This window comes from Pezoporus flaviventris, unplaced genomic scaffold, assembly GCF_033815535.1.
Source record: "Pezoporus flaviventris isolate CSIRO_AGI_PZ_B2104156 unplaced genomic scaffold, CSIRO_AGI_Pfla_v1 ptg000063l, whole genome shotgun sequence".
Taxonomy (NCBI): Eukaryota; Metazoa; Chordata; class Aves; order Psittaciformes; family Psittacidae; genus Pezoporus; species Pezoporus flaviventris.
The window spans coordinates 725,139-747,047 of NW_026892611.1; the positions used below are offsets into that span (position 1 = coordinate 725,139).

Below are 21,909 nucleotides of genomic sequence, written 5' to 3' on the forward strand. Positions count from 1 at the left end.
GAAGAGGGAAAAGAAAAAGAGAAAAAAAAGAAAGAAAAAAGCCTGTCTGTACAAAATGGTACTTACACCATCCAATAAAGATGTGGCTCTGTGTTTGTGTGCAGCTCCTACTTTGATACTAGTAAAATAATTATTTATAGCAATATGCTATCAGGTCACATATCCCCAAGAGAAACTAGAAAAGCACAAAAATCTCCTAGGAGCTAATTGAGAGAACAACTAGAAAGGCAGCTTTACTTACTGCTGTTCTCAGAAGAACACATTTCAATTCCCTCCTCTGCTTTGCTAGGCTATTACACCCTAGGTGAATCTAGCAGTGAAGTGAGCAGCAGGCAGGGAATCTGTCCATCACTCGGCCCGGAGTCAATAGGGAGCTCTTTTCAAGCTACTACTGAAGTCTGCAAAGGTTTCACTTATTAACCATCAACTGCAGATGGGATAAAGGGATAAGAAACCAGGATTTAAGCCAAAAATAACTTGGCAAAAATATATCTATAGGTATGGGGCAAAAAATAAGTTATATTTATTAACTTGGGGGGATATCAAGGAAGATACTTTAGCTTTAATTATGCTGCATGATAAATATTATATGATGGCAACACCAAGACTACTATGGCCAAAATATGAGAGGTTATTTCTCTGTTCTTGATTTGTGAATGGATTTGATATCGTGCTGCTATTTCGTACTGTTCATTTCCTACGTAACAGCACTTTGGGCAGTTTCACTGTTTTTATAAACATGACAAAAATTTTCCCTCAAAAAGAGGGAAAAGCTTTACAAACATGAGAGAGAAGAGATGAAGATTCAGGGAAGCAAGAAAATTTGTGTTAGTTCAGACTCTTGCTTTTGTTAAAAAATCAAATCCCTGTATATGTGAACGCTTAACACGAGACTGAACCGCTCCTCTTGAAACAGTGCCTGGTTTTCTGCAGACACCGAGATTTTGCAAACCCTCAAATGGAACTGAAGGTTAAACTTCCTGTACCCAGCCAGGATGTGTTATGTGTGTTCTGGACTAACGCTGCAAGGCACTTACAGCCCATCTTGTTTAATCCTCCCAGATCCAGTTCTGCATTCACTAATAAATCTAAACCTGGCTCTGAAATGAGCCAGGAATGGGGACTGCATGCACAGAACCACAGCCGAGTGCCCTGTTGTAGAAGGGCCACTTCTACCCATCAGAAAACTTGCTTTTTTGCTGATTACACATAATGTAAATATGTCTTCTTATATTTAAGGACTACAGAAGATGTTTAAACAAGAGTCTGACACGAAACATTTCGAGAAGGAAGATACATTACAAATCCCATCGCTTCTACTCACACTGCAGGCTAATCACTCCAGAACGAGTAAAATGTTAAAGAGCACTAGGGCCACAGGCAGGATTAACGATACAATCCAGACCTCCAGTTAAAAGGCTTTCAATGACAACTCTTATCTCAAAGAATCCTTGCAGGCATTTGGCCTTCTCAGTTACGCACTGTAAAGTCTTCAGCAACTTTCTACCACGTCAATGGCAAGTTCTCGAGGTGGAGCCTGCGCCCGCAGTGCCTTTTTCTCCCTCTGAATCCAGGTCAATGCATGCACATTGTTCTACAGCTGCAACTGGCAGAAAAACAAGTTTGTGACTACCCCATGGCAAATATTACACAGAAACAAGATAATGAAAGAACGCTCTCAGGGGCGGTGTGGGAAACTGCTGGTGGAGTTTGTTCTAAGGGGAAGTGAGCCTTCCCTTACGTTTACAGAGAGCACCTATAAACGTACACCAGGATTTATCAGAGGGGAGGCTCACAGGATTACTTTCCCAGTTTTTCTTACTAGCCATGAACTTTGGTCCCCAGTTGCGTGACTCTCAATCCTGCAGAGCTCCTCCAGACAGCCTTACTCTAGAACACAGAGCAAAGCTGGCCCCACAAGCATTTCAGCTGCTCAGCCAAGCTTATCTGATAGGCCACTTTTAAACAAAATAATGCAGCTCATATGGAAGGGCACGTGGTGCTTTCTCAGTACAGGGCACTGCTGTCAAGCGCACCGGGGAACGTCCCAAACCACATTTGAGCATGGGATGAAACAAAATAAAATCCTCTAGAGAAGCTCACAAACCCAGAGGATTCCCAAGAGTGAAGGGAAAGGGCAGGGAGAGGGTGTGCAGTTACCAAACTGCTTATCTGGGAAATGCTTCCTCTCCAAACATGGACTGCAGTAAGTGTTCCTCTTCCAAACGGCTCCTGAGCACCAGTGCTGGTGTTCACCAATGCACGGAAAACACATCTTGAAGCTCTGGGACAGTTCTTAATGGAAGTTATTCAAATGCTGAAGCATTTTGTCTAACTTTAGCAGCCTAAAAGTCACTTTTCGAGCCGAGGCTCAAAGCATGGCATGCTGAACCCGGTGTGAGGCTCCCATGTGGCCCTGCAGACCACAGCACTGGCACCGTGCAGGAGAAGCAGCAGCTCAGGAAAGGGGCAGACAGACAGACTGCTCTGTCAGGAACAGTGACAGCTTCAGCACATGTCAAATACGATCTGAGCCCCAGTGGCTCTGCCTAGTCCGTAAGGAGATGGAGAGGTGGGAGTGCTCTCTTTCAGAGGGCGCTTGGATAACACACAAACTCTTCCTCTAGGAACACCTCACCCCACCAGCTAACTGCAGGGAACCAGCTGCAAACAAAGCCTCCCTTGTAGCTAACTGGAGCTTGCTGGTTTGAGGACGCATTTCCTACACGAGCCTTTGCTCCCTGTCTGCCAAGCCTGAGCTGGGATCAGTGCAAGGCAGGAACACAGCAGACCCTGTCCTGTTAGCTGAGTGACTCCAGCCTCAGCTGCCCTGGGGTGGGAACTGATTGGTCCCATCAGAAGGGAGGGAGATTTTGCTTCTGTTGGATTCTTCACAACAGGACAGGTTTAGCATACACACCCAATTAGCATGGTATTATACCCTGTTCTACCCTCTGGCTGTACATGCATTGTTGAAGAGATGCAGAAGCTGATACAATCTTGTTTAAAGGAGATATTCCTAATCATTTTAGCTTGAAGTTTTAAAGGAAAAGCCACACACAGATAAGTTATAAGGAGAAAACCATTACAGCAGAGCAAACACTTTTCAAAAACCTGCTTCCAATTGCCTTTTGAGTGAAGAAGCAAGTCCTGAATGTCTTAATATATACCAGCATTCCTCCTCTTCCTCAGCTCTCTGGGAGGAAGCACTACTAAACTCCTTCAGCAGCTCTGGGGACGGAAGGGGAGGCACTGAGAGTTTTCCATCCAGATGTTGTTTCGTGCTTCCTCACCTGCCTTAAGTGTCCCACCAGCTGCGGGAGGACTAAAGAGCAGTGCTTCACCCAGAACTGGAAGCCTGTTCACAAGCCCTTCTCCCCTGACTCACCCATCCCAGCTTCAGCACCCACTCACACAAAAGATCCGCCTGATACTGAACAGACAGGAGTCATTTGCAGACTGATACGGGTTGATAAAGTTGGGTGAAGGTGCTCACAGGCAAAGAGGAAACGCTCCTTCAGCTTTTAGACATCTGGAACCTGCCATAATCTATCCTACCAGCTAAACAGTCTCCCAAAATTTAGGCAAGTCAAGTAGGCTTCACATCCAGGAATTTGCATTGCCCATGTCTGTGAGTGCTACAGACAACAAACAGAAACTAAGTTCCTTAAGGGGATTATCAAGGAAAACAATTTAATTACCTCACAACCAATGTGGATTCTCAGCATTTCACTAAGTTTCCTCAACATACTCTATGAAATACTTAAAATAGTCAAAGAAATACTCAAAGGCACTAAAACAAAAACCTGTACTGTAAGTTACTCCAAATAGCCACTTCTTCCCAATACATACTCTTGGTCTTTTACAGGCTCATCTGGGGAAAGGAACGACTGAATGCAAGCTCACAGATGGAAGGGATAACTTTCAGCTGAAGAAGACACCAAGATTCGCCTTCCCCTAAAAGGTATTTGATGTGAAAGGGTTAAGCGACTTGTTCCTCGTACAGCACTTCAAAGGTATGCTTCATTCCCTGTGCTCAGCTGCCAAATGCAGACCTCTCCAGAGCTCCTTTTTCAACCAGAGATGTCCTAAAAAGCCTTTTAATGTTGCGTTCTAATCACGCCCTCAAGCATGTGCACCATTATCACGTATTCTTCAAAAATCAGAGCTAAAAGCAAAACTGATTACTGCAAGAAATCTGTCTCCTTGAACAAAAATTGAGTCAGAGTGTCTTACTTAAAAGAAAGGAGAGAAAATTAAAGGGATACTGTTACGGTTAATATCTTTAAAAATGTTTCATTTGTCTTCCCTTCATGGAAGCTTAAAATTGAAACTGCTTTCCAAATCAGATTTATTTTCCCATTTACACAAAATTTTCTGGTTATGCTTGAGACCTTTTTATTTACTTCTCAACTGCCTATATGAACCACAGCAAGAGTCAGTTCTAACACTACACAGGACATTTATTCCTATAGATTTCTTAATTCCATAAAAGATTTCTTATTTTCAGTCAATGGCACAGCTCTCTAAGGTCTGCGCTGTTCATAAATAAATAATATGCAACAAACATACAAATCTCCATTGTATTTTTGTACTTTCTTTATTTTGAAAGCATATACCACAATTACACGAACTACTACACTCCTGGCCCCCTTCACTGACCTCTATTCCCATCCCCACTGGCCAACCAAGGAAAACCCAAATGAGAAACCTTCTTCTCCATGTCCAACAAGCCTCCAGGCTTTGGCACAGTTCCTAGGATATTTCTGCACCTCTGTAGCAAAGTAGGTTAATAAAGCCTCTGGTCACATCCTCTAGACAGACAGCCAGTTTCCAGCAGTAACCATCCCCAACCCCTTCAGCATCACTGCCAGCTCTCCCCTGGCCCCTCATCCTCCTGACCACCCTTTTCCCACAGGGGGACAGGGACAAAACAGTACAAGGAATAGTGACCAAACTCCTTTTCGCCTCCTGACTCCAATGCAGCTGCCCAATAACCCCTGTGAAGCAGCTCCATGCCTCATCTCAATTAGTATCTCAACACTTCATCCTCCAGGTGAATCTATCCTGTTGCAGTCACTCAGTTTTTCACCACCATCGTGTTTGGCTGTTGGCCACCATATGAAACACCCCAGAGCATTCAAACCAAAGTCTGCAAGCAACATTTCAAACATAGTACTTCAAAGCAATTACATTCCAGTGCTCTCTGCTACCACCATAGGAAATGGTTGTATCTGCTGGGGCAGAGTTCAGCCCATGTCACTGCATACAAGGTAACCAGACACCAGTTTTTCTGAGGCTTCCTCTCTACATTTCACTCATGTAAATCATTGTAAACTGCTGCTATTTTATTTCCTGTGTAAATATTTCTATGTTATCGAGCCTGCACAGTCATTCCTTCTTTGAATTACTGTAGGAACAGCAGGGACATGTCAAAACACAAGTGTGAAATAAACTCATAACCTGTATGATCCAAAAAGCCTAGAAGATGCTTTTAGGGCTGTGGGATATTTTTGGAATGTGAAAGAAGTGCTTTTATTTCTAGTGTATGTTAATGAAGGTTTAAGAAAGATCCACAACTTACAAAGAAGGGGAAAACAGATAATCAGGCTCATATTTATTAACAGGGAGTTTAAAGAGACATCATTCTCCCATTACTATGAACCAGTGAAGTGAATGATCCTCTGTCACATACCATCAAGCTTCACAATGCTGTAAAAGTTCCACCTATTTCCTTGGCAGTTTCAATTACATCGGAGCCATACCCACTCCTTTCATTAGATTCAAAAGGCAATTTCAGAAATATTAAGATATTAGAGTGACAGACTAAACCAGACAGGTAAATAGCACCTTTGCATTAACAGCCTGCTGAGAGCAATGCAAGATGTTCTGCCAGGGCTGCGACAGGCAGGATGTGTAACCACTGCCACTTCTCAGCCTGTGGATAATTCTATGAAGCTGTTTGACTTACCAATCCAATGACTGAAGTACTGTAAGATCAGCAAAATCTGCATTTTCAGGTAAAAGCAAGTCCTTGTCTATAGAGATATATGCATATACTTAATAACTGCTTGGAATTGGGCATTTGGCAGTCAGAATTGTTCTTGCTAAAGCTCCTTTAAGAGCAAAGGTTCTACTGTTGTAACACCTCCCAAGACTTAACATGACTCCTTCCCACCTGTGATGAAATGTATGGCCAGCACTCAGACAAATAATTAGGGTGTTTGCAAGCAGAATAGCCTTGCTATGCAATGTTAAACCTATCACCTGAAGCAGAGCATCCCTTTTTAGGCGACTTGTTGAAGCCAATGAATGAACACGAGCCATTTTTCCATTGCAAGTCTATCCAAGTGCTTTATAACTGCAAAATAATACAGGAAGAACATAAACTATCAATGTAAAAAGAGTGATGGCTGATTCTTGCTGGTCTTCCATTCCTTTATTTTTGTTTCCTTTCCTGGGACAGTATTTTCTGATTGAGGTGGAACTGAGCAATAAATTCATTATAATGACCAAGAACCAACCACTGATCAGTGGTATCATCAGCAATACCAAACCCTCAGAGATGGAAATACAAACGTATCTCGGGTATGAGGGATCTGTTCCTGCAGCTCTGCTGGCTGCTGTGCAGGGTAACACACTCTAATCTGCATCCTACACAGCAGCTGGTTTGGTTTCACAACGGCAGCCGAAGACACACGGAAGCCAGAGCTGGGGGCTCTTCTCTACCTCTTGATCATAGAATGGTTTGGGTTGGAAAAGACCTTAAGATCATCCGGTTCCAACCCCCGCTCCACGGGCAGGGACAGCAGTGTTACCGCACGGCTCGGCTCGGCTCGGCACGGGGGAGAACCGAGGACCCGGGGCACCGAGGGGGTCTGGGGCAGCCCGGCAGCGGGCGGGGGGAGCGGCGGCGCGGCGGGGCTGCTGTCCCCCTTCCCATGCAGCGGGGACCGTGCCCCCCTTCCCATCCCTCCCGCCGTCACTCGCGTTCCCCGCGGCCGCTCCGTGTCCCGGTCCCCAAGGGCAAGAGGAGCCCATGCTCTGCTCCTGTGTGCCAGCACCCAGCAGAGCCGGGCGCTCCTCTTAGCGAGTCCCGGACCCACCGCAGCAGCATCCCTGGGAGAGGGTTTTGTATTCAGTGGAATTCAGGTCTGGAGGATGGGGGGCTCTTTCGTCTTGGAACTGCTGAACAAGGGAATTCTGTTCTGGCAAATCTGAGCTCCAAAGAATATTCTCCTGCCACACGGGAAAACCCAGCTTATCCCAGCCAAGCACAGCACCATTTAGCCCAGTTCAGACCAGTTTAGCCTACTCCAAACCAGTTTAGCCCAGTTTGGACAAGTTTAGCCCAGTTCAGACAAGTTTACATTTAGTTTTAATGATATCCATGAATTGACCTGAAAATTCTAATCATAGAATCATAGAATAGTTAGGGTTGGAAAGGACCTTAAGATCATCAAGTTCCAGCCCCCCTTGCCATGGGCAGGGACACCTCACACTAAACCATCTCACCCAAGGCTCTGTCCAACCTGGTCTTGAACACTGCCAGGGTTGGAGCATTCACAACCTCCCTGGGCAACCCATTCCAGTGCCTCACCACCCTAACAGGAAAGAACTCCCTTACATCCAATCTAGACTTCCCCTGTTTAAGTTTGAACCCGTTACCCCTTGTCCTGTTACTACAATCTGTGTTTCTGTGTTCTGAATCAGACAAAACCCCTGTGATAACATAAATCAGCACATGGGTGTGATTCCAGTCCTGGGGCATTCTGAAGTAATGTACAGATTCTTGGAAGAAAATGCAGGATTTCAAAGGGGACCAAATGAATGGCTCTGAAACACTTTAAACCCCAAGATTAAACAATAGTTCAGTATGAAATGAATACAGAAGGATTCCCTTTACTGGGTCATACGATGGGTGACAAAATCTTCTTGGGAAGAACCGGGGGAGTGATGAGACTATGGATGCAATACGCAAATTACCAAACGCGTGCCTGTTCTCCATGCTTTAGATGGATAAACAGGGGCACAAACCCCACAAGGTGACATCCCCACGACAGAGATCAGAGAAAAAGGTACAAGTAGGTCAAGGCCGGTCCCAATTCTGTCAACATTCACCTACTTGTCTTCAACTGCTTCAGGAAACAATAAACAATCCAAACCTGAAGAACAGAAATGCTTTTCCCCTTCAGCAGGTGCCCAAGGAAAGCTGCACTTCGGATTACGGGCTCAGGTAAGTACATCAGTTCCCTGCTGTCACAAGCACAGAAGAAGGAAGACCCTAATCCTGACTTTTCATATACAACCAACGAGCAAATATGCTCAGAAAAGCACTTTGATACCTTGAGCTCTCTCTAATACCTTATGAACAAATAAAAGGTGCCTTCCACTTCATAACTAAAACCTGCTTTTAGCCAGGCTGTAGGTACAACTCTTTACTTGAACTAACCCAGGTGACCGATGGTAAAACAGACTGAAAACCAAGCATTTTTGCCTCTCAGCACTGCTGGTGTTTTGCACTGATACAGTCCTCGCCTGTGTTTGGGTTTGCTTTGGTCTTTTTCACTTACATTTGCGGAAGCACAAGAAAACAGGAACCATCCGGCCCCGTTGTGCTTTACCCATACATCACGTTAACAAGATCAGTTTCCTGAAGGATGACTTGGAGGACACGTGCCCTTCACAAAACTATTGGCAGATCTTCATTTGCCAAGGCGTCGCTCTTATCCTCCGTCTATTCTTGTTTGCTCTGGATTCATCCTTGCCAGTGAAATAGGAATGATGACTCAGAAAATGCAACTCAGTGGAAGACTCCTCACTCTCATTAAAAAAGAGCCCCCCACAAAACAGCATTTCAATTTCTTTTGCATTGTTTTCACTGTCTTTTTTTAATAGACATGAAGAGTTAAGAGCTGGTTTACAATGCATCTTGCTGAGCCCTCAGCCACAGCTCAAACCGGATGCAGAAAGTGCTGAAGTTAAGGCATGCCAGTGTCAGTCTGCATTTATAACCTTGCTGGTGTTTTGTTCTGCATATTAATTTTATGAATATCCTGTCTCTCTGTGACCTATTTGATCCATGTCCCTTCAGTCTGTCAGAACATTAACAAGAAGAGTAATTCTGCTTCATCCACATACCCAGAAGCCACAAATCAACATCAAGGAGGTCTGGTCTAGAGGGTTTCAAAAGCACTTGAAGAGAACACAGGAGGCTCAGAAAGCACCAAGAGATTCAGGAAATTCTCTTCTTCATTTTACCTAAACCCGCCAGCCTCGGAGTTGATACAATTAAGAAAGATCGATTACAAGCAGTCTGGGAATAGCTGATATATTCTCTTCGTTCTCCTGTAAAGCTTACCTGCGAGATATCCTCCCTCCAAGCAAGAGATGTGAAGTAAATGAGCCAACCAGAATTTACAGAAACATCCACACAAGTTACATTGCTGTACGAGAACAGCCTCTTTAACGACGCTTTTGTTCTGCTTACTGTGTACTCTCTGGGGGGAAAAAGCTCTTAGTTAGGGCTTTCAAATGGTTTCGTATCAGTTGTCAAGGGCCTTTAAAAATGAAGGCAGAAGGAAGCCAAAAAGGTACTCTGATAAAAGACAGAGACACATACACTTCTGTTCAGAAGTCAGCACACTGTGAGCTCCCGCTCCAGACAGAAGTGCCACACACAGGTGAAAGGGATTCAAAACAGACTGTGACTTTCCCTGTATTTGCTGCAATAATCCTTATCCCATTCATTAGGACCCGAACCACTTAATGGAAAATGGTTCTCAAGGAAACAAGGTCCGGTGACCCAGAGCACATGGCAGACTCCCTCCTTCCTCATCTGCAACTCGCTTGGCTTCCAAGTGTCCTTCACAGAGCTCAGCAAGGCCAGCACAGATCTCAGCAGTTCCCTCACACGAAGCAGATTGCTCAGTTCTGAAAATTGCTGCTATCTTTATGCCATAAGTTTTGCTATTCACAGACAAATAGTCTTCAGCAGTTACAAGAATCTGTATTAAATAATACAACTCATTATCTTGAAATTAAACCCCTATGCACACTTTAAAGAGAGACGGAAAGTCAGTGGCTTTCCAGAAAAGAGCTAATCATGTAGGTCAAAGCCAGAATAACTACTTGGCCATCAGTTCACCACCATCTCAGCCTTATTGCTCCCACGAAGCAAAGGCTCTGTTCTGACAATACATTTAGCTTAGGAAAGGAAGAAAACTCAAAGAGCACCGCCTGGTGGTGCCAGAATAATGAAGAATTGCCCTGAAAGCAGGAATAAAATCTGGAATACCACAGTTCCCACATGACAAGGAAGCTAAAACACCAGTTTCTTCAGTGAGCAATTTTTTTTTTTTGCACCTATTAAAATGAATTTGCATATGGAAAAGAATGGGGGACAGAAAATCCTTCTCTGGAGCCCTGGGATTCCTACATTTCCCAGTGAATTTCACTTTTCCACAAAATACCCTGCAGAAGTTCTTGAATAGAAAGCTCCAAATTGGCTGTTTTCAAATTACACACAAATACCATCTTACCTTCTTCTAAGAAAATAAAAGAATTCACAGAAGATAATTTATCAAAGTCCATATTCTACAGAACGATCCTGCCATTACCATTCTGGTGTTATAGCCAACATCATCAAGAGCATAAAAATTCCACTCACATGCATATGTTTCCAAGCCTTTATAGAAAAATACCACAACAGGAAATTAAAGAATGATACTACCAGGACACAACGGATTCATGATTAAAGCTCAAATTCTTACTAAGCACTTTTAAACACTGTACGCGGCCACGTTTCAAAGTCAACCATAGCCATGAAGTTATCCAATACCGAGGCTGATACAGTTCTGCTGTCATTGACCCATCACTCCCGCACAACAAAAGAAGACAGAGCTTTAAATATTAAATGAAGCCCAGGTTGTTTGGGTGTTCTGGTGCACTAAACAGTTCCCTCTTCCGTGAGGCTGCCTGCAGGCGGGTGCCCAGCGCTGTGCTCGTGCCCTGTGTGTGTATATGTATGTATTATGTACGTGTGTGTATGTGCACAGCGCTGGTGTGTGCACCCACACCTCACACGTCATGTTCACTGGGCACAACCGGCCTTTTCCCATGATTACTGGAACTCCCAGCAGGCAAATTCCTCTAATTCGCAGCAAAATGAAGGTACTCTAAACCACAGAAGAATGTGCTGATGATTTCACTGATCAAGGCTCCCAGTGCACTCTACAAGGTATAAAACATACTAAAAACATCAGTATTTTAACAATTTAACTTTGTCCAAGTTAGGGCACTCCTGGCCGTAGGCACATCAGGGATTTCCCTAGAAGACGCCCAGTTCTGTGACTGACAGGCTTCACTCAGTATCTGCTCATTTGGCATCGCAGGCCGGGGTGCAGCCCGTTCATATGGCACACTCAGGAATGCCACATGTTTCTGCAGAGCAGACGACTCTGCTCTTCCCCAGGTTACTCCTACAGTGCACTATGGATGAAGCTCCAGTGGTTTCTCAGAGAAGCAGGAGTTGTTTTCCACTATTTAGCCCTCGTACCTAAACACTATTGTCTTCATTTGAACATGCTATTGATAAGCTGCACTTCATGCAAAGCACCACAAACAATACTGGAAAACAGGAAAAAAGGGTGGAAATTATGAAAGGACAGTCAGGACACAGTGAGGGGGAAAGAAAGAAAGAAAACATGTTACCTATGCTATTCTTTCAAAAGAACTGGCTTACTGCTACAACAGCATTAGTGTTTGCAACCTCTCTGTATTTAGATAGAAGATAATTGCTATGGTTGGCACCACCTTTAGCTACCACCCCATTCAGTGCCCATCCCATCCACTACCACTCACATTCACTTCTTCCTTGTAACTGCTTATTATGGTCAAACACTGTTATCAATAAATAAATGCATTAACCACAGAAGCCTCTACCCTTCACATACATATTTGTACTGCCTGTCATAAGCCACTTTCATTTAAGCATCTACTACCTCACGCAGGGGTCTACTTTTACAGAATTGGAGGTAATGGTTAGTTTGAGCCACAATAAAGGAAAACCTACAGCATCTACCACGTGATGTAGTTCCAAAGTGTAATACTGGGATTTGCCCATTCTAACAGCACTGAACTGTCTGGAACAGCTGAACCCATCCACATGGGAGAACCTGGAGAGCTGTAAAGCATCTTCCTGTGTTTGAAAACAAACACAGGAATGAACACTGAACCTGCCTTACCTAAAAACATTACTTATTCCTTCCAGAATTTCCCAACTTCACAGGTAGTTTAGAACAGACTCAAACTGGTGTAAACCTGAGCTACAGTTGGAAACTGAGACCATATTTCCTTTACAGAAAGCAATTGTATCACTGTAAATCCCTGGTAAAAGCAATCGAGAACAGCCATTGATCACCACCATTAAATAATCCACCACAGAGATTCCACGTGGCCACCAGCTATTCAGGAAGTACCAGGCATTCTACAGACTTGAATTTCGGAACAAAATCCAAATGTTTCCAGATAAATTACACTTGTAATATTTATAACTTAATCTTTAATCAAGTGCTTACTCTCCGCTTCTAAAGGTTACAGAGGAAATTGCAGGAACTGAGACAAGCCTCTTTTATTGAATTCTTTTGACTAGAAACAAATGGGGTTTCAGTAAACACTAGGACCAGTTCCCAGTAGAGACCCTACTTCTTACGTAACTTCTCACATTCCAGAAGGATTTTAAAGTCTGAATTACCTCTGTATCATCTTATTCTCTGCTCAAGGACTTTCATTTTTCAATGAATTCAACAAAGAAGCCAGTTCTAATCTCAGGAAATCTCCAGAGTTCAGAAAGAAGCATGGAAACTGGACTAACAGAAACCCAACACAGCAAAGGTGTAACCCACAAAAGTGGGGGGAATTACTCATTCTGTGTGCCAGCTGAAATTCTGTTTGGAAGAGTCAGAACAGTCCCGTAACATCCTCTGGCTACAAGCGGGTAGCTGACAGTGCCCCAGCGCACCTTCGACAAGCCCCTCATGAGAATATGAGTGCAAAGGCTGCAGGGGTGGCCACCACCTTCGTTAGACCAAGCAGGACATGGATGTGAACTGACTGAATATCACAGCCCAGCTGCACACTCGTTCCAGCCGTGATCCTGATCACACAAGGAGATCACAGCATTCCCCATGCGCCATTTCAATCCTTCAGAAATACAGAGGGGGAAAGCTTGGAAGCTTCTCACATTGTGTGGAAGGAGAGGACTCACCTGCTCCACTGCAGCTTTTCTTCTTAAGAAACCAAAGCCCCAAGGCACTCAAGTAACCAAAGCTTCCACATAAAAGAACCTGGGAGCTAGATCCCATTGGTACACAAAACCTGGTAGTAAAACTACTGTTCAGTATTTGCTTGCAAACAACTCAGACAAGCAGGACTTCAAAAGCTAACCCTCAAATACAGAACAGATGGGTCTACTTACATACAGGAGCCTACAGGAACAGTTTAACCTAATACTTTATTTTAGCCTAGAACACAGTCTTATTCCCCCAACACCTCCCTCCATCATGAGACTCACTCATCTGTGCTGTGTTGCAGTCTAAGCCAGCTTCTCATTTTTTCTCTTATTTCCCAACACTTAAATTACAGTTCTTTCTGGATTTTCTTTAATATGCCATGGTAAAAAACATTTCCAATTATATTAACAAATTACTGTTCATTTAAATAAACACAAATTCAGTTGAAGTAAGCGCAACCCAACTCTGAGCTAGCTTTTCTCACATGAAAAGCTGAACGCTTGGTATTCCAGACTAGAAGGCAGAACTTTCCAGAGGATTAAAGATACATGAGACCCAGATGCAACCATTACAAGTCATCAAAAAAACACTTCAAACATATCCCAAAGGCTTCCTTCTACTTTACCTGCCCAAAGCTATTTTCACTCTCAATCCCACTGCTCCCCCAAGAAATCAAGCAGCCTGGCGACATCAAGCAGCCTCACACAACACACACACTTGTTACTCACCTTTATTTACTACTCCATTTGATCATCTACACCAGGTAGGAATGCTTACGCTTTCGCCCATTTATAAACACTAAAGGCACTTGTGCTTTGGGATTAATGAAATGGGCAATTTAAACACTCTTAAGGAAGATGGAAGAGTGCATGGGGGGAGAGGGGAAACATCTGAAATACCTCTTCTGAAAAATCAATATCAGACTGTGGACCCAGTCACAAGCTGTTCTACGGCAACACTTGCAGAATTCCAAGGGCAGCAAGTGCTCCCAGGATCTAACTGTATTATCAGCATGTGGATACAGGATCTGCAGGTGCCGCAAAGCAACATGCATTTCGAGTGACCTGAAATGCTGCTGACCTTGGTGTAATTTACAGTGAACTGATTTATCCAAAGTGGTCCTCACCCAACTTTGACAAAAACCAAATGCTATCCACATTCCTTCCTTCTTGCACCATCTTGCATGGCAATAATGAGCAATCTAGCATATTGCTTAGCTTGAATTTCACCTAATTCCCAACATCTAATTTAAAAGCAAGGAGTTATTATATCCATTTCATTTAATGCAGCACATTCAGGGAACAGACATTTAACTGTTAAGAGAATTTTTCTTTTCATGAAATTTGAAAAGAAAAAATAAACAACCCAACTTAAACCTAGAAGCTTTGCAGAATTCCCCATATAAACCCCTAAGTAAGTCCTTGTTCTGCTATATTTCTTCACTAATAGAGTCAGAATCCAATTTAGACACAGCAATCCTTTAAAAAATACTGACATAGAGATTAAAGATAATCACCTGCAGATCCTTAAATTGTGCTGGTAAGTGTGAAACACAATGCACACTGCTCCGTAATGTGCCCATTGCCAGCATTGCTTCTTTTGCCTCAGGCATCCTCATGGTTTCCTCCAAGAAATAACTGGATAAAACCGACTTAGTCTCTTGCTTAGGAAATCACTGCCTATCTGCATCAGAGCCCAGACAACAGGAAAACTCACTCAAGTAGAACACAGAAAAAGTGGAAAACTGCCGCAGTTTAACCCCAGCTGGCAACAGAGCCCCACAGAGCCACTGGCTCCTCCCCAGTAGGATGAGGAGGGAACTGGGAAAGTGAGAAAGCCTGTGGGTTAAGGCAAAGACAGTTTAATAGGTAACACAAGGAATTCCTTCCCACTTCCCATGCAGGCAGGTGCTCAGCCATCCCCAGCACAGCTGGGCTCCATCACACCTAACAGTGACTCGGGAAGGCAAACACCATCACTCTGAGTGCCCCTCCTCACACAGCAGCTGACACAGACAGCCAAGGTCTCCAAAAACCCTGGATTTTTCTTTTTTAACTATTTTGACCTATTATTTAATACTCAGTGTTTATTATTTTTAAGCATTTTTGTTGCCCACTACTAAAGCAAATTTCACCACTCCAAAAATCAACATCTCACACTGCAGATGCTTCCCGCTCTTAGGAGTTACATTCTTGATTAGTACTGTTGTTGCATCTTAGCCAGCTGTAAAATCAGTACTTTAAAAGGCTCTTTGGATTTGTCTTGGATTTGCTCACTTTGAATGTTTTGCAGGCATCTTCTCTCTGAGTAACATTATTGGTGTGGATTACTCCTTCCAGAGCCTCTTGATCCAATTCTGGTGGATATTCTGTTCCATCTCCCAGAGCTATCGCTTCTTGCTCACAGCTTTCCACTTAGTGCTGGGTCTCACTCACAGGGAGAGCTCCAGGATAAACTTGAGACTCATTTTGTATTTTGTTGATCAATAACAAAAAAGTCGTTTCAGCCTAACACAAAATGTCAGATGGAACAGGCTAAAGCAAAGCAAACAACTGCCCATCTAAATGCTAATCTACATGGGACATTTCCCAGCCCTTTGAGTACTGTGTTCCGCTAACAGGTCAGGTTTGAGGGACTGGAAAAAGGTCATGAGATAAACAGCTTTAGCTGAGGGGAAAAAAAATCTCTCACTCCACAAGTTTTAAAGGGTTTGATAAAATAAATGCTCTTTCTAAACTTTCCATGCTCACCAGGCAGGACTTTTGCATTAACTATGCAAAACATCCTTGTGGTTCGCACGTCTGAAGGGGCTCTCATCTGCCATTATTCATCCTTTTGAAGCTGTAACATCTTTTTTTTCTGCCTAATATACATTCTAGCAATTTTGTCCGAAACAAATTATCTCGATTGCACACTGGCTCAGCATGACACGTTCCTTTAAAGTAACAAGAGATTATCAGTTTATCCTGGGGAACGCCTTTCCTGCCCCCGTGCTTAGTATCAGCGTAGTGATAAAACCCTCTTAAAATAGTTCTAGGACCCAGGCAACAATCAATTGTGTGCAATATTCTTTCAATTTTTATTTAGCAAGGACTTTAGTGCTTCCAGGGCTCTGAAGGCCAGGAATGAATGGTAGATTTAGGCTGAATTATTCCTGCCTTTGAAAGTTACAGCAGCCTGTACATAATGTCCTATCTTGACATCAACAGCCAAACTATTTGGAACGTTAAACTGCTGTTTGACTTCCTGAATAAAAAGTATTAGAAGAAAATACATTTAAAACCCCCACACAGTGCAATTTAAAACTGTGTAAACAAGGACTTCAAAACAACAAAACAAGAAACCAGTATCTATTGTCTCTGTAACACATTTCCCACAGAGATGGGGAACTTTTTGCTAATACTAAAGCAGTTGCTGGATTTCACAATCTTTGATGAATGACAATAACTGCTCAGAATTAGAGACAAACACGCCTTGCAGAGCCACAGTTTCTTACCTCCCTAAAGCAGAACTACCCCAACCAACAAGACATTTTCACAACATTTCAGCAGCAGCGTTTTAACAACAGCAGCAGAAGTAATTTGTTCCCTGCCTACCTCCTCAGAAGCTGCAGTTCCTCTTCAGCGGTGTAGGAACCCTACATACAACAGCATGAGCACCTCTAGCACGGCTAAGAAGGCTTCACCCCTCGTTCCAAACCCTTCAAGCCTTGGCAGGTTCAATGGGTAATTTTTTAATCACGGTTATTATTATTACTTGCAGGAATCCCACCAGATGGCAGCAGCATGTCTCCCCAGCAAAACAGGAGCACTTCTGCAAAGGACAGCTCCTTATTCTCAGAATACACACACGAGACTTCAAAAAAATCAGCTGTAAAGTCTGAAACGTGGGGCACAGAGTTTATGGCTGGAACTCAAATCTGGGTCTTTTTCAGCACTTTTAGAACACACTCATTAACGTGAAGCAGAGAATGCCTGAAGAGCAAATCGCTGTTTTCAGCCAATGAGGGACCCAACGTGGTTCATGGTGAGGTGCCAAACCAGGGTGCAGTTAAGCAAATCTGCAGGACCTGGGGAAGGCACCGAGACACCTTGTCCTGCTTCAGCAACTGCCCCCAACTGTCCCAGCTGAGAAGCACCAAGATCTGATGTTAACATGCACACCTCTATGTTAACGCAAATGAAAACGGGTAAATACAGCAATTTAATGCTGATTGATCAAGAGAGTCTTTCCTGCTTTGCCAGCTTGGGTTAAGTTCACTTTAAGAGCTACATGGATTCAAAGGAGTTAATGTGCCAATGGGAGCTGATTTCAAATGTTAACGGTGATGAGATGAGCAAGGGCACAGTCTGTGTGTACAAACACCAGCAGTACAAGCCTGCATGAGTTAATAATGAAAATGCTGAAGCACGATGCTTTGGCTCTTCACGAGTGAGAAACTCCAGCAGCACATTAGCTGCCCCAAAACATCATAAAGTACCGGACAAACGAACTAATGACAAATGCTAATTCAACTGCCAAGTCACAGTCTCAGTAAGCGAACGGGAAACTCAATACCACACGCCTCTGATTACTTCTTTGACGAGCTAAACTTCACTGCAGGGTGAGTTGTGTCTTTCTAGACAATGCAGTGACACATCCGAGCAGCGAGATGAAAGACTGCTTCTTCAAATACTCAAACTGTCTGCAGAATAACATCCATCTCCCTCAGAAGCACAGATAGGAACTTCTCAGTTATCTATTAGCACAAATACATGCTCAGGAAGAGACAGACAAGCAACAGAATCCTTATTCACAATCAGCTTAGGCCTTATGCTTCTCAAAATTCTATGTTACACTTGTACCAAAGCATACATTTTTCATGTCTAAGTCAATTTAAACTATAAATACCCAAATCGATGTTTCTGTTCGGTTGCATTATCTCATGTAGCTACAATTAAATTACACAGGCATTCTTTCATGTTTTGAATTACATCAAAAATTCAGTTTAATTATTGCTTACAGACTCCTGCACGCAGCCTGCATTCACCCACAGAAGTTAATATGAAATGCCAGAGCCTAGCAGTGACCACTGAGTTCAAACATAGGTGAGCAAAGAGAAACTCATCTCAACCGGTTACCTTCTCAGCCTGCAGCCTCGCAACCGTGCCGAAGGGGAGCCACCTCCAAGCTTCTGCTTTTATTTCACTTAACACCCTCCCCTTTCTTCCCCCCTCAAGCTGCAGTACAAGCCGCAGTCACAACTTTGCAAGCACGGTCCCACCAGTGGCAATCCCTGCTGGAGTGGAGGCAGGGCACGGGCACGGGGCTCGGATGGGTGAACACTTTTGGTACCCGGTGTCAGTCAGGAGCAAACCCTTCTTTCCACACTTTTTTTTTCCCCTCGGCATTCTTAATGACATTATATTTAAATATAAATATATATAAATATTTAAATAGGCATCTAAATCACCTTTTATTCTACTGAATGTTATGAAAGCAGATCTTGCTCTGTACCTTATTTTTTGGCAAACAGAACTGACAAAATAAAGACCTAGGAAATCCATACTGGTAAACCACACGACAGCAAGGGCTGATCTTACATAACAAGCTAAATTTAAGCAAGCCTGCAACAATTAAGTTAAAAAAACTCCACACTTTATCCAAAAAATATCTGAACAGATGGAAATTTCTTCAGATAATTTCTTACAGCAGATTCCTTGTCAGGTTTCATTCTTTTCTATCAACTTCTTAATACCGCACCGTAGCACGAACACGGCGGAAGTACCTGTGCAACAGCACCCCTGCGACCCTGGAAGCTTTGCATTTAAATTAACCCCCAGGGCCTTCTACATTAAGGAACAGAAGATCAACCACAACATTAACCTACCCCTGCTCTGTGCGGCTTGTTCAGCCTTCTTAGGGAACACGAGTTTATTACAGCACGATCTGGTTACGAGTGAGCAGCATTAAGTGCTGGGATGGAGGAATATCGTGTCCTGCTCTTCCGAGGCCTGTCCTGCAAAGCACTCTGCCACCATATGCTGGCACAGGCTGCAAGCCCCGTCACTTAACACCTCTCCCTCAGTAGGATTACAGCTCGGGCTGTACCTAAAGCAAAGCTCCTCGAGCACCACAGAACGTCGCAGGGACCGAGCGCTGTGGAAAGTTCTGCAGGGACACAACAGACAGTGGAACAGTTCAAACTTTGTGTTTGCGGTACAGGAAGTGTGCTGCAACACGCCTGCTCTCAACACCAGCACCGAGGCAGCTTCCATGCTCCTAATGAACGTGTCGGAACACCGTAAACTGACAGCCATTTATAAAGAATGGAGAGAGAGAGAAATAAATCACATCTGTTTTGCTTCAGCGATCGGGAAGGGCAATAATTACATACACTGCATCAAAGTGGTCACAGAATACAGTACAAAAGAGTATGCTCCACTGAGAGAACCCTCTGAAGCAGGAAGGGGAACACAAGGACTGCAGGCAGTGCTACCGTGAGACGGAAAAAGCCCATTTACATTTATGAGAAGAGAGCAAAGTTCAGACATTCTGATTCAGGTAGCACACAGCACGCTACCGCAGGTCAAACAGTCTCCTAGACAAAGATCTTGACAGGTGACTGAAGAAGGAAGACATTTTCATACGCTTCCACTTCCTAACTCTTAAGTCAGGTCACATCATATATTCTAATGCTCATTTGTTAACCTGAAATTTTAGGAAGCACAGCTTAGCTACGCAGAATGCATATTCTAATGAAACGTATAAGAAGTGCACGTTGCATTTGTCTTAGAGGAGAATGGTGGCGTGGCCTGTTAGTCAGAGGTTGCTCTTCACCACTCTAAACCTCCTTCTGCCTACAAAACCAAGTGAAGCCAACTTTCTAAGAACAGGAAAAACCCAGTGAAAACTGTAGTAAGCAGCTTTCTGGTATTCTGATTCAAATGACAAAGCCAAGGATGAATTATGATCTGGTAAAAAATGAAAAGGAACAAATCGGTTTGGTTTTTGTTTTCTTTACTCACCAGACAACCCCAAAGGCTCCATATCCAATAGGTCTGTCCGGCTCAATGTCCAGTTGCTGCTGTGGATGTTGTGAGTGCTGATGATGGTGCGCTTTAACTGCAGCGGCTGCTGCAGCTTGTACCTGAGCTGGGGCTGCTGCAGCTGGTCCAGGGGCCTGGCCCGGTGCCGGGGATGGGAAATACGGCTGCTGCTGCCCCGGGTTTAACATCGCCGCCGCTGCAGCCGCAGCCGCCGCGGCTGCAGCCGCCGAAGAGGCATGCTGCTGCACGGGATGGACCGCAGCTGCAGAGCCGGGGTGCAAGTGATGCTGAGGGTGGTGGTGGTGATGGAGGTGAGGAGGAGGGAGGTGAGGAAGGTGGTGGTGATGGTGGTGGTGGTGACCTGCTGCCGCCGCAGACGTACCGCCATTGTAAGCCGCCATCATTTTTGCGTTGGCTGTTGTGCCACAAAGAGACATTCAAAAAAATGCCCTTTGATTGGATAACAACTGGGTCAAGCTGTCATTTGGCCATAAAAATGAAATCTGCTACACTTTAAAAGACGTTGGGTTTCATCATACACGGCCCACCTTTAAAAACATTGAGCTCGACCGGCCTTATCTCTTCGTGAAGCCAAACAACTTGGAGACTCTCTTCATGTGTGCGTGAGCCAGCGTGCACGAACCCTCTTCCCCCAAGAGTCCAGCTGTGGTTGGCTACTGAAACTCCATCCTCGGGCCACTGGGTTGGGTTGGGTTTGGTTCTGTCCTTCACTTTGTTGTTAGTTTGTTAATGAAATAGAACTGGGGTGCTCAATCCCCCTTCCCCGCAGGAGGAGGGTGCCGAGTCTCTCCCCTGGAACACCCTGAGAGCACTGGCGACTTTACCCCTTCCATTCCCACATCCTCTCCACTTATCGCCTCGGAACCTCCCTGAGCGCCCAGGCACCTCCTACATAGCTCCCTCCTTCAGACACCTGCTCCCTCGAACAGAGAGAAAGAATAAAATAAATCAAACAACTCCGGACTCTGCAACTTTTCCTGGAAGGCCCGAAACAAGCACGGGCGCCCAGGAGAAGTGGTGAGGGGCGAGGAGGGGAGGGCGCGGGGGAGGGCGGGAGGGCAGCGGGCTGGGAAGCAGATAAAAATAGAGGGTGAGGAGAAGGGCCGGGGCAGGGCGGGGAGGGGGCGGGTGACAAATGGATGACAGGGGAGGGCCGGGGGGCGATGGGGGCGGCGGCGGAGCCCTGACAGCCCGACCCGGGGCCGGCGGCGGGCAGCGCCTCAGCGGGGAGCGCGGGCGGCTGCGGGCCCCCCCCCTCGGCGGGGAGGGCGCGGGGCAGCGGGCGAGGGGAGGAAGAGGAGGAAAGGGGGGGGGGTGTCTCCGGTGCGTGCGTGCGGCAGCAGCGGTGGGGGGCGGCGGGCGCGCTGCCGGGCTCTCCTCAGGCCGCTCCGCCCCCCCGCCGCCGCCTCGCCCGCCGCCGGCACTCACCTCCTCACGGAGCCCCAGCGCGGAGCGCACAGCGGGCACGCGCACCCGGCCCGGCCACCCCCCACCCCCCCCCCCCCCGCCCCCATGCGGGGCGCGCGCCCGACACCCGCCCGCAGCCAATCGGACCCGGCCCACCAGGC

General features: G+C 45.0%; 1 protein-coding gene across 2 annotated transcripts in view; it reads right to left on the reverse strand.

Annotated features, from left to right (window-relative positions):
* The window catches only part of NLK (nemo like kinase), a 43,946-nt gene extending 22,037 nt beyond the window's left edge, over nt 1–21,909 (reverse strand). Inside the window, exons 1-3 of one of the 2 annotated variants that reach the window (XM_061469920.1) lie at nt 21,770–21,909; nt 20,869–21,254; nt 20,300–20,735 (exon numbers count right to left, since the gene is read on the reverse strand). In XM_061469920.1, the coding sequence (XP_061325904.1) occupies nt 20,300–20,724 (425 nt within the window). In that variant the 5' untranslated portion in view covers nt 20,725–20,735; nt 20,869–21,254; nt 21,770–21,909. Of the gene's footprint in view, nt 1–20,299; nt 21,255–21,769 lie in introns of both variants that reach the window. The other variant, XM_061469918.1, reaches the window with a different exon arrangement.